A 13,143-nucleotide genomic window follows, 5' to 3' on the forward strand; every position below is an offset into this window, starting at 1 on the left:
TTAATACAGGAATGACTGACATTCACCCATTCATTCACACATTCACACACCGACGGCGGAGTCAACCACGCAGGGCGACAGGGTGAGGTGTCTTGCTCAGGGACACCAGGCACTCAGCTAGGAGGAGCCGGGGATCGAACCGGCAGTCTTGCGGTTGCCAGCCAACCCGCTCTCCCTCCTGAGCTAAACTAAAGCTAAAAATAAGGGTGTTTTTGTTGTAGTTGATGAATCAATCAGACTTGAATCCAGTAAAGAGCTGAGACGAAGCATGAGGATCATATTAAAGGTGAAGATCTGATCAACCTCTCAAACTTTAGAATAATAAATAATAAAATAACATTTTTAAGACTTCTTAATGTAAAATAATGCGAACAGGTCTGGGAAAGTTTGTTGCTGTTTTTCCTCGTATATTCGCGACGGATGATCAAGACTGTTCTGATTGGCTCACGTGTTCATGTCTCTATGTGGAGACAGCACAACAACTCCTGTTACCTGGTTATGATAAGGGGGCGGGGCATCTCTGCCATATCACAGCAGAGTGGCCAATCAGAGCAGACTGGGGGCTTTTGGGGAGGGGAGGGGCTGGAGGTGACACAGAGCATCTCAGAGGAAGTTAAAGTGTGAACCAGAAAAAGAAGAATAGAGTTCCTCTTTCACTTTTCATAAAAACATATTACTAGTGACTTTTTCAGTTTTATTCCCTCAACCTGTCATGCTGTGGCTCACAGGGCCTGTCTGACCCCTTGGTGACCTTTCTAGGGGGCCCCTCCAGGCCAGCATCTCACCTGCAGGACGTCCTGGATCTGGCCGAGCTGCTGCCTCAGCACCCGCTTCTGGTGGAAGCTGAAGGCCGGGTGGTGCGAGGCCATGGTGAAGAGCAGCAGGAACTGCTCCTCGGGCCGGCCGTCGTTCAGGGCCAGCCCGTAGTTATTGATCACCGCGTCGATGTGGGTCAGAGTCCGGTACAGGACGCCCGCCGCCTCCCGGTTGTCGGAGCCGAGCAGCGCCAGCGACACCAGCAGCTTGCTGCGCACCACCTCGTCCGTGATGTTGGTGAGGCCCGACAGGTCGGCGGGGTTGTTGGCTTTGATCTCCGCGTCCCGCAGCGAGTGGTAGTCCTTGCGGGCCAAGTCCTCCAGGCAGGAGCCGAGGAAGCGCAGCTCGATGGGCACGCAGAGGTCCAGCAGGCCGCACAGGAACTCGGCTCTCTGCGCGGAGGCGAGCGAGGAGAACCAGCGGTAGACCCCCTCCCGCTGCACACAGCTCCGGCTCTCCACCATCATCGAGCATCCACTCCAAACTTGCAACAAAAAAAGGTGTGGGTGGGGGCGGGGGGGCGTGCGTAATTACGCAGGCGCGTGTCAACTTTGGCGAACTAGTTTTTCAGTTATTGCCTCTTCTTCGGTTGGACCAGAATCTCGTCTCATGTGGATCCAAAGTGGGTTTTTGTGTTGAGCTTCGGGAGCCAGGAGTCCCTCCGCCGCCGGTCGGACCGCTGCCCCCCTTCCTCCTCCTCCTCCTCCTCCTCCTCACCGACTCTCCGCAAACACTTTCCCCGCAGGATGGATCAAACCACGCCGCCACCGTTAACGGAGACGCTCACGCGGACACTTTTACGCGGAGCCGCCGCGCGCTCGCGTCCCTCCTGCGTCCCCATGGTCCCCCCCGCCCCCCCAAAAAACTTCCCCAAACCACCGCTAGCAAGATGCTAGGTTAAAAGTTTAAAAACAAAAGTAACGTGGTCCCGAAGCTCCCGGAACATTCAACGAGAACATTTAACGGAGGAACGGGAAAGAACGCGCAACGACGCGGTTCTGCGTCCGCGGGCGAGTTTAACGCAACTTTTTATTTCTGCCTCGAAACGGAGAAAAAGAAGAAAGAAAAAAACAGCTGTGTATAACATTAAGCCAGCAGCGAGACCAGCCCTCCGCACGGAGATGACTCTTCCCTGATTGGATGAGGGTCCACGTCCGTCAGCGAGGCCCCCCCTCTCTCCTGATTGGCTCTGCTCGGCCGTCACACGTCACGCTCTCGTGCGCTCGCACGTTATCTCCGCGTTTATCACCGACGTTATTATTATTAATAATAAGAATAATGGCACTAAAACGAGTAGAAGTACTTCAGTATCTGTACTTTTGACACCTCTGCTCATCTGTGACGTAATACCACGCAATACCAATGTGTGATTCCAGTTTGAGTGCAATAAATACCAAAATACAGTATATAATAAATAATAACGGGCTATATGTAGTTTGGACAGATCTTCAGCAGCAATGATCCCTTTTATACTTACAGTCAAACACACTGAGCTGCAGTTCGCATCAGTGACCAGAAGATGGAGACAGACCTCCACGCTGAGACCTGATGCGGCAGGCGGACGCTTGCTGAGGCACGAAGCTGCAGACACCTGGTGGTCTCGGACCTGGTGGACTCGGATCAGATGGTCTCGGATCAGATGGACTCGGACCAGATGGTCCCGGATCAGATGGACTCGGATCAGATGGACTCGGATCAGATGATCACAGACGATGAAACCAAGAGGTTCTTTTAAAAATTCACTCATAAACTGTCTCACCCTCGAGCCCTCCTGTTCTACTTAGACCTTCTCACTCCCATTGAGAACATTGCCCCGCCTCCAGAACACAGGCCCCACCCCCTCCACCGACGGGGAAAAATTAATTTCATGTTGCTATAGTAACTATACCGCTCCCTCTTAACCAGGCCCGTGCCTCCCTCTCTCTCCCTCCCTCCCTCCCTCCCTCCCTCTCTCTCTCTCTCTCTGCATCAGGGATGCTGCCTCATGCGCACGCGCACGTGCACGCGTACGCACAAACTATAGGAAGCAAAGAGAAAGATCACACAAGGAGCCAGGAGTCACTTTCTTTCAAACACTTTCATTATTTTTTTTTTCTCCACATAACTCAAAAACAAAACGGAGTAAATTCCCAGAAACAGAAAGAAGGAAAGAAAAGAAAAGAAAGAAGTAAAGAAGTAAAGGAAGAAGATTGAAACTATAGAGAGCTTGGCATGCTGTAGCATGCTGCAGGCTAACAGGGTGACGCAGGGCGTCGTCACCAGGCTGATGGCGTACAGCGGAGCTTCTGGAAACCTTTGGGACCAAAAACCGAAAAGAAATTGTTCTCCCTCTCGCGGTGCAGGCACGTCTGACTGTAGTCCTGTAGTAATGTGGGAGGGGGAGGGGGGGGGGGACACGCCAGAAAACGAGCCTACAGCCGAGTTTGGGTTCCAGTCCACAGTTGGACAGACAAAAACACCAGCAAAGCCCCCTTCTGTCCCCCCCTAGAGGTTGTTACCGATGGCAACAGGCTCAGCATCCCATCCCCTACACATGGGAGGAGGAGGAAGAGGATGCACACACACACACACACACACACATGATGATGATGAGCATTCATGTGCACACATGCAAGCAAACACAGGCCGCTTCCCTCCCACTCACCGGCTTCCACCTGCCAAACGCTCACTTCCTGTCACACGCCGGAGGAGGTTTAAACCGATATAACGACACACTGCTTCTGTCAGAAAAGGAGGAAACACGTCGCAGGTGCTTCTGATCCGACGCACGACTAAGATATCACAGTACGTAGGCATGCATGGTTGTACTTTTATCAATCTGCGCTACAAAAAGCAAGGCAAGTGGCGACTTGTTAGTTAGTTTTTTTCCAGACATCTTGCAAGTATAGTATAGAAGATGTTGTCTTCGGGGGTTGTGTGTTGTGTTCTCTGACAGAAGCAGTGGGAGGCCTTTAAAGCTCCTGGCGTGAGGAGGTGCAGGGCTGAGGAGGAAGAAGGAAGCGCCGCCCTCTGATTGGTGTTTGTGGAGGCGAGAGAGAGAGGAGAGAGAGAGAGAGAGAGAGAGAGAGAGAGACCGAGACCAGAACCTCACCTTCAACCAAGTCTTGAATGGAATTATTAAAGTTATGGGGATGTCCCCACTTTGGTCTCCAAAAAAAAAAAAAGAGTCCCCACAAAGTGGGTGTTATTCCAGTTGTCCCCACACCGCTACAAATACACACACACACATTCATAAACACACTCACATTCTGTGCAAACCCCCCCCCCCCCCCCCCATTCGGACAAATGGCCTCTCCCAGGAAGTGATGAAGAATAAGAGGACACACACACACACACACCTGGAAGCGTTGGTAACAACCCCTGGGCAGGCGGAGGGAACCAGAAGGCAGGAGTTCATATAAAGAGGGGGCAGGAAGGGTTTACAAAATAAAGAATATAGCCATCAACATATTGTACATGAGATAAAATGTTAATAAATAAAAGTTACAAATCTGTTGAAAACTATGATTTGAAGATGAAAAAGTCCGTCTCTTGTCAGTAGCTGCAGCTCTCCAGGCCTGTGAGACCAGACCAGTTCAGCCCCATTTGAGTCCATATGGGAACTACTTGAGTCCAGATCCTGGACTACATTACCTCAGCGTAGTCCAGTTAAACCCCGGACTGGTTTACATCCCTTTTTATCGTCCACTTCAGCGTCTCGTTCAAGGCTGCCGGACCAAGTTTTAGTTTAGCCCGAAGGTTAGCTAGCGCTGGACCTCCTCCGTTGGTCCTGGTCTTCCCCTTCCGGCCCCCCTGGGGGTCCCCGTCCTCTCACCGGGGGGGCGGGGGGGTTCGTGGTAATACTCGTATGAATTTATAGTTGTCGTAGTATGGATAGGCTGACTCTGAAAGCGGTGCTGTCCTTAAATAAAAAAGTGGATAAACAAAATAGCCACTCCAATGTTGAGCAGAATCACCATGACGACCAGGATGGAGCTGTAGGCCTGCGTGGGCGAGAGAGAGAGAGAGAGAGAGAGAGAGAGATGTCAATAATCAAGAAGGCTGTTTTCATACAGAAAGCATATTTAACCTTCTAATTCATATAAACGTTCCTCTTCAGTTACATTAATAAGCCAAAAAAAAACAAGGAAAAAGTACAGATTGTCGTGTATTTTAAAGGATTTTTGTTGTTGTGTAACCTCGTCAAACATCCCAGGGCTGTCGGGTGAATTCTGGTCACTTCCGTTGGAGGATTCTCTCTTTTAGAGGAAGGGGGGGGGGGGTTATAAAACCAGTAAAATAAAAAACAACTCAAAACGTACGGGTGTCAAGTTAAATGCCTTCACGTTTTTTTGAAGACGCAGCGATTATGTCGATAATGAGGTTAAAGTCGGACGCTCGAAGTAAGAAAAAAACTTTATTTATGCCAAACCACGGTTACAAAAGACCTTCACGGCTCCGAAAAAAAGCATGAGAAGTGAAGCCAAGCGCTGAAGTGCCTTTAAACTCCAAACTCCGCCCGTCGCTCTTCCGCAGTCCAAATATGGACACTTCCTTCACTGGTTGCAACAATGAATGAACTAACGGGTGACGTCACCATGACAACATCCACTTCTTGAATACAGACTGGGGTTCAAACCCTCTTGCTGTGAGGCAACGGTGCTAAAAATCCAATGAAGATAAATAAAACAATCCCCCCCTTATGGATCCCACAGGGCTTCTCTGACAGCCGGAGGTCGGAGGTCAAACTCGGCTGCAGAACAGCAGCCCCAGAGTCGCGCGGCGAGTCAGCGTCTTGCTCAATGACACTTAAGCAGATGCTCGCTGACAAGCCGGGGTCAACACGGGTGAAGGCCGGTCCGCCTGTCCACTCGGGGTAAACACAGGAATCTAGTATACTTGCTATTAGAGTTATCTCCTTGAATGTACACATTTCAAAAAGTATTCCCACAGAGTGTAGAAGTACAGTAGAGTGTAGAAGTACAGTAGAGTGTAGAAGTACAGTAGAGTGTAGAAGTACAGTAGAGTGTAGAAGTACAGTAGAGGGCAGCGTTGTGATTGAGGCTGCAGAGGGAGATGGTTAACGGGACTCAACGAGCATCACGAGAACCACGTTGGTTGTAAATGAATTTACAAGTGGCTTGATTATCTCAGATCTGTGGAAGTGGACCAGACCAGACCAGACCAGACCAGACCAGACCAGGTGGATCCAAATCATCGGATCTTTCACCACGTATACCAGAGGTCTTCAACGTTTTCAGGCCAAGGACCCCCAAGGCCTATAGAGACCCGGTGGAGGGACCCCAAGGCCTATAGAGACCTGGTGGAGGGACCCCCAAGGCCTACAGAGACCTGGTGGAGGGACCCCCAAGGCCTATAGAGACCCGGTGGAGGGACCCCCAAGGCCTATAGAGACCCGGTCGAGGGACCCCCAAGGCCTATAGAGACCTGGTGGAGGGACCCCCAAGGCCTACAGAGACCTGGTGGAGGGACCCCCAAGGCCTACAGAGACCCGGTGGAGGGACCCTCTATTACATATCATATAAAACTGTGTTCCTCATTAAAGCAGTTAATAATAATGTGTACTGCAGCCTATAGTTCAGGTATAACAGTACTTTGATAAAGTACTTTGTAATGATGTACTGTACACGATGCTAAGCCATTCAAATAATAATTGTTGTCAGATTCATATATTTATTGAACATATTGTAATTCTATATTAGTATTTTTAACTTTCACAAGTTAATATTTAATAAACAGGAAGCTTTATATTTGCTTATTAAAGGTTGTATTCATGTTAATGTGTAGAAGTTGAAGATCTCTGCTGCAGTGCAGTTCCTGACTTCCAGATCCATTTCCGCTCTTTTGTCAAAAGTGGTTAGCTGATTACTGAATAACTCAATTATGTGTCAGTGTAATTATTTAATTTGTGCCAAAGTAGTATAATGATGGACGATTAGTACGTTCAAGGAGTAAATCACATGGAAGCTCTCGTATCCCGGCAACAGGATCCGCCTCTTAAAGTGAAGACGTCAGCTTTCTGCTTCTATTAGCTTATTAAATTAGCCTGCCGATTTCACTCTTTGTTTTTTGAGCTAATTAAACAAACGCCATATATAGCGAGTTCATTAAGGAGCTTTAGAGGTGCATTGTCTTACTTTCCATCAGAGGAAAAGGTCCTTAGTGCGATGGCTGTTGACGGTTGGGTTTATTGATATGAGGCCAAATTGTCATCTTATGGGTCTTTATTGATCGGGTGGTTGGAATAAGATGCTAGCGGGAGCTAGCTAGGTTGCATCTCAGCCCAACCACCCAATCAATAAACACCCATAAGATGACAGTTAGTTAGCACCATAATATAGACATTTTTTATCTGAATATTGCCCCCCTCTCTCAGCTTCGTTGTTTTTCTGACAGTGGCTCTAATATGCAGTCGTAAAAAACACTGAGAAATTATTTTATATATATATTATCTTATATTCATAGTCGCTTTGTGTCTCTTTGTGGCTGTTTACACTGTTTAGTCGTCGCAGGTGTGTGTGTCCTCTCTTTGTCTCCTTGCAGCTGTTTTCCATCTCTTTGTAGTTGTTCTGGTCCCTTTGTAGTCTTTTAGCATCTCTTTGTAGTTGTTCTATATTTGTATGTGTAATCCATCTGTGCATAAACTCCCTCTACTTCGTGTGAATTTTAAAGTAAATCTTCCACCGCCTTTTAAACTATTACTTAGTTACAGGAACGGCATTCTGAAATCAGCATTTACTACCAAACATTTCTAATGACCTATCTTCTTCTTCATCCTCCCGGTGTAAAAATCATTCAAAAGCACAAAGCTCTTCAGCGATAACAAAGTATAATCACGGTACAAATTTAATGGAGAAATGCTATTTAAACACCTCGTTTTAAACAGACGATGAAGCGCTGGCAAAGAACAAAGATTTCTTCTGCTTACTGGCACTAAGAAAGAAAATAAACTCTGAGACCAATTTAAAAAAAAATACTCAGTAAAATCATTGGCAGCTATATTTACATGTTTTTTATATTATTATTAACAAATGACTCTTTTGGCTAATGTATCATCTAGTTCCTGAACATTTGGCAGCTAAAGAGCTCAGAGGGTGGAGACCAACAAAGAGCTAAAAGGAGAGAGAATATTGCACTTTGCTAATGCTAATGCTAATGTGAGCACTATGTGTACAAACCACACACTGTCTGGAACAACAGATGACGTTATTTTAAGCGTTGATGGAGCAGCTACAGTGTTAGCATAGCCTACCTCCGATCGAACCAGACTCCATTCAAAAAACAAGCACTTTAAAAGTTGTTTGCTTGTCGTCTTGCAGACGGATGAAACAAACAAACATGACTTCAGCATTTTAGAAATTATCATCATTATGTCGTTACTTCGGCATCATTTTTATGCGATTATTGCAATTTCAATCACTATCCGGAGCAGACGATGGCATCACGATCTGTTGACATTTTCAAGCAAAATCTTAAAGATATTATTGTTAGCACACAGTTATCTTGTAAAATGTTCCCTGTATGTTTGAATGTAATGTTATTTATTTGTCATAGTGTTTTTTATTTTTGTTGGGCTCGGTCACCTGGGGACATGTCTCGCCCCCATGTATCGCAATCTTGGCACAAAAAGCATATCAATAAAGTTTGATTGATTGATAAAAAAGAGGTCCTTTGCATGTGTCTGTGTGTGTGTGTGTTCCCTGTGTGTATTTGTCGGAATGTGATAGTATCTGTGTGTACTGTGAACCTGTCTTACACAAATGTCACTTGCTTCTCTGCTGCGGCTGCAAACACACACACACACACACACACACACACACACACACACACACACACACACACACACACACACACACACACACCACCTCCAACCATAACCCCCCCCCCCCCCCCCCCCCCCCCGTCACTGACACACGCCCACCGATTGGCCGTCGTTGAAGCAAGGCATAAGCTGTTCCCTAGCAACAGAGCACTGGTTAACCAATAGGGGGCCTTCTGTGAGGAAGGGGCTAGTTTGCCAGTGTGCTGTTACTAAGGTGCAGAGAGGACCGCTGGGGTTCTATCTCGGCCTGTGAGTGTGTGTGTGTGTGTGTGTGTGTGTGTGTGTGTGTCTTATGTTTTCACGTAGCAGGTAGCATCAACAGGAGCCACAACACGATACTCAATAATAACCTTCATTCACTGAGCCAGTCGTCACACTGCTGCAGAATAATCAGAAATAAAGTGAGCAAGTCATGTTTACACCACAAGTAGAGAGTGTGTGTTTGTGTGTGTGTGTGTGTGTGTGTGTGTGTGTGTGTGTGTGTGTGTGTGTGTGAGCGAGAGAGAGCTTGTACTTATAATGTGTGGTTTTTCACTTGCAGCTGATTTTCCTGTTGGTTTCATTAGCTAATGCTACGACCGTATTATCATCCGGGATTAGCGTGGTCGGGGCCGTCCACCATCCATCGAGTCAAGACGTAGCCAAAAAATGATATTAAAAACGCTGTAATCCCTCCGCTGCTTGCTCAGAGTACAAAGAAAAAAAATCTTTCTTTATTTCACAAGGTTAAACCATGTGCCTCTCCCCCAGGATTATGTTAATATGTGGGATAACATTGTGTTATGTCACTCGGGATGGAATGTATCCTCATGACAGTGGGCAGCAAATCCTTTTAGTTCAATCAATGTGTGGCAGTGACATCACAGATATGACAAATTCACCATACAGCTGCTGTCCGGGGAGATAAACAGAGGTTCAAATCAGACATGGAGCCTATCATTGGCTCTGACCACCCACTTTAACAACAGGCCCACCCATATTACCAACAGGCCCACCCATATTAATAAAAAGGCCCACTACCAAAAGCCCACCCACATTACCGAATGGCCCACACATATTACTAAATGGCAAAAAATATAAGAAATGATGTGAGGAAATAAAGAAACATAATCTTCATTGCGCTGTCGTGTATGTTATGTTGCCTAATGGTGTTTTTAGACCAAATATTTTGTGTTAATAAACCATTATTAAACGATAGTTAGTAAACCGATTTATCTGCAATTGATATACCACTTTCACAGTAAATAAAGGAACGAGCATTGGCGTTCATGGGCACGACTTGACCCATCAGTTTCAACATAATATCTCAATATCACACACAGAAGCTAAATGCCAACAGGATTTCATTGAATGCGATAAACTGACAAAATATGATAAAAACTTTAGAAAATTGCCTCCTGACCCTCTCCTCTGGGAGGTAAGAGATCAAACTGCTGCAGCCGATAAAGACTCAGAGCCTCACGGAAGGACACTCCAGCAGATTAATTAAATGAGTCTGGATTCTTTATTGCCATGAAAGGAAAAAATGCAAAAATTGCAAAATCTGCACTGATAGAAATCTAATGTAATGGCTGTTTGTTGTGGCTGGTGAGGTGATGGCAATGAAGAAGTAAGAGCCTGTTTTTTTGGACACCAGAAGGGTTTCCTGACTGTGTGTTGTATTAGTGAGTTATGTCAGTGTGCTCAGCTTGAGTCTTACCGAGTTGCCTTTGCCCTGCGTGAGGCTGTGGTCCTGCTGGTCCGGTGTGATGGGGGAGGACTTCAGAGGGGGGGAGAGGGTGAGGTCCCTACGTAGAGGCCTTGAGTCCATCTTGTCCCCCTGTCGGTCCGGCTTGTGCCCCGAGTCTTTACCCCCTTCCCTCCCTTCCTTTCCTTCCCTCCCCTCCTTGCCCTCGCGGATCTTATGCCTCTGCCGTTGCACGGTGTGCGAGCGCCCCTCCCCGTGAGCACTGCTGTGCCCGGGCCTCTCCTCCCCGTGCCCATGGGGCTTGTGGGTAGTGGAGTCTCTGGGCTGCAAAGGCTTCATCTCCATCTCGTAATTGCTAATTTTCTCCTCGTCCTGCTCGAGCAGCCGGCCTCCCCTTCCTCGTACGCCCCTGTGCCCCGACGTCCAAGAGGCGGACGAGGACGACTCCGTCCACCTCTCCCCTCTGGCCTGTCTGTGATTGGACGATCCGTGCTCCCGGGACTTGTGATTGGAGGAGCTGTGTTTATGTCCGTTGGTGCGGCTCGAACTTCGTCCGCCGGGCCCACCTCCTCCTTTCGACAACATCCCCCTTTGCTTGTCCTCGCTCCAGCTGTTGGCCAGTGGCTGATCCGCCTTCCCTCCTCCATCACCTCCTCCGCTTCCTCCCTCCATCAACACCTGGATCTCCGTCTGCCCTCCTCCACCGGCTTTCTCGCTCCTTTCTCCTCCGTCCTTGGTCTTGTCGCTGTGGTCCACGGCAACCTGCCGGTGGAAGCGGGCGCTCTTGGTGCGCTGGGATGGCCGGGCGGGCTGAGGCGGGGTGTGGGCAGGCGAGGAGGAAGGATGGCTGAGGTCGGGCGTGGCGGCGGCGTCATTCGACTGGTCGTCGGAGGCCGTGCTCTTTACGTAGAGGTCGGGGCTGTCGGCGGTGCCGGCGCTGCTCGACAACCCCTCGCCCTCCACCTCGCTGGACACCTGACGCTTGGGGCGCTGCACCTCCATGCCTGCAAAAGCCAGATAACATCAGAGAGATGATGAATAAAACCAAATGATGAAAATGTCCATCAGACCAATTTCACGATTCCAGACCTGCTGGAGGTTTACTCAAGACCACAGACTGTAAGGAGTGGAGGTAGTCATGGTGATATCACCCACTGGTTTGTGGACTACAGTTTTGAAGACTCGACCAGTGAAAGGAAGTGAATGGTCCTAATTTATATAATGAGTGACCATATTTGTCTGCGGATGAGCAACGGTCGGATCTGCACCCCGAAGCAGCACCCTTACTGGATCTGGATCCATGTGGATTCTGGTGTGAAGCTGCTAACAAAGGTAGCTTCATAATTCAAGGTCAACTTTACAGCTAAGTGTTAAAGTCATCTTAGTAGCTAACTAGCATTGATAGCATGGTAGTGACCTGTCAATCAGCAGGTAAGCCCCGCCCCCTAAAGCATCCCCTGCTTTCTGGTCTGTTGGACTCTGAATGGACCATAACTTACTTATTAAAATAGTTTTTTTTCAACCAGAAGAGTCGCACCCTGATGGTCAGCAGAGAGAATGTAAGTTTAAGGCACTTCAGCGTTGGCTTCACTTTTCAGGACCAGAAGTTGCCGCCCAGAAGGGTGTTCCAAAAAACATCTTTGTGAAGCCACTATTGAAATCTTTCAAAACATTTTTCACAATAAAACTCCTCATCGAGTGAATCTGGGATGATACAAATTTGAAAGACAATCCTTATCATTTCTGTCGTGCCTTAGGTTTTATCTGCAAACAAATGCGGAGAAAACAGTCGGGCACGTACGAATCAACAAACATGCAAAATGTCAGCGCTGACACGGATGTCCTCACAATAGAAACAGGTAGCCGCCGCCGGGAGCAGAATGGATGGCGAAAGAACAATCACTGTCATCTCTGGTATCCGTGTGTGGGAGTGTACAGTACATCACTGTGTGTGTGTGTGTATGTTCTGGTGGGTTGGCAACCTGCAGTGCTGCACAGGTGTGAGTGACAGAGGCGGAAACCAAAGCTAGAGGGTGGTTTACACTGACCTTTATCTACATCCCACACACACACACACACACATGCACACACACACACACACATACACACACTGCATTCACGCATGTGTAAACACACGTGTTGTTAAGTACGTGTCTGCTTGGCTGGGTTTGTGCATTATGTGGTAACCGTATGTGAGCTGTGATGTGGGTGCTCGTGGTCGCCCACCGTTCCCCGGGTGCTGGAAGGACGGGGAGAACTGCTTGGCGGTGACCCTCGCCATGCGACTCTCCTCCTGGGCTTTCTGAGCCGCTCCGACCGCCGCCTCGGCTTTACCCTGCGCGTGAGCCGTTCTGATGCAACACAGGAAACACAATGTAAAGAACACAATTAATAAATACATTTTTAAACACTGTGGTATCCCAAACAAATCTATTCTATGAGAATAAAAAGTACAGCAGGTTAGAAGGAGATAAAGCATTCCAGTTCCAAAAAAGCCCACCTTAGACAATTACTGACCTTTGGACCAATGAAGGTGACAATAGTGCACCACAGTATTCATTTTTTTTTTTTTTTTTTACTGATATCGGGGTATTTGGTGTTCTGCTTTCTGGTCTGGTGGACTCTGGTGACCTGTCAATCAGCAGGTAAGCCCCGCCCCCTAAAGCATACCCTGCTTTCTGGTCTGGTGGACTCTAAATGGACCTGTCAATCAGCAGGTAAGCCCCGCCCCCTAAAGCATCCCCTGCTTTCTGGTCTGGTGGACTCTAAATGGACCATAATGTACTAAATGAACATCATGCTGGATTGAAGAAGACTT

General features: G+C 47.9%; 2 protein-coding genes across 3 annotated transcripts in view; both read right to left on the reverse strand.

Annotated features, from left to right (window-relative positions):
• The window catches only part of zcchc14 (zinc finger, CCHC domain containing 14), a 20,421-nt gene extending 18,897 nt beyond the window's left edge, over positions 1-1,524 (reverse strand). Inside the window, exon 1 of one of the 2 annotated variants that reach the window (XM_084016732.1) lies at positions 786-1,524. In XM_084016732.1, the coding sequence (XP_083872858.1) occupies positions 786-1,283 (498 nt within the window). In that variant the 5' untranslated portion in view covers positions 1,284-1,524. The remainder of the gene's footprint in view (positions 1-785) is intronic. The other variant, XM_084016733.1, reaches the window with a different exon arrangement.
• Positions 1,525-4,074: 2,550 nt separating this feature from the next.
• The window catches only part of jph3b (junctophilin 3b), a 31,728-nt gene continuing 22,659 nt past the window's right edge, over positions 4,075-13,143 (reverse strand). Inside the window, exons 4-6 of the mRNA XM_084016738.1 lie at positions 12,552-12,676; positions 10,338-11,329; positions 4,075-4,799 (exon numbers count right to left, since the gene is read on the reverse strand). Of these exons, the coding sequence (XP_083872864.1) occupies positions 4,719-4,799; positions 10,338-11,329; positions 12,552-12,676 (1,198 nt within the window). The 3' untranslated portion in view covers positions 4,075-4,718. The remainder of the gene's footprint in view (positions 4,800-10,337; positions 11,330-12,551; positions 12,677-13,143) is intronic.

This window comes from Eutrigla gurnardus (assembly GCF_963514095.1).
Source record: "Eutrigla gurnardus genome assembly, chromosome: 9".
Taxonomy (NCBI): domain Eukaryota; kingdom Metazoa; phylum Chordata; class Actinopteri; order Perciformes; family Triglidae; genus Eutrigla; species Eutrigla gurnardus.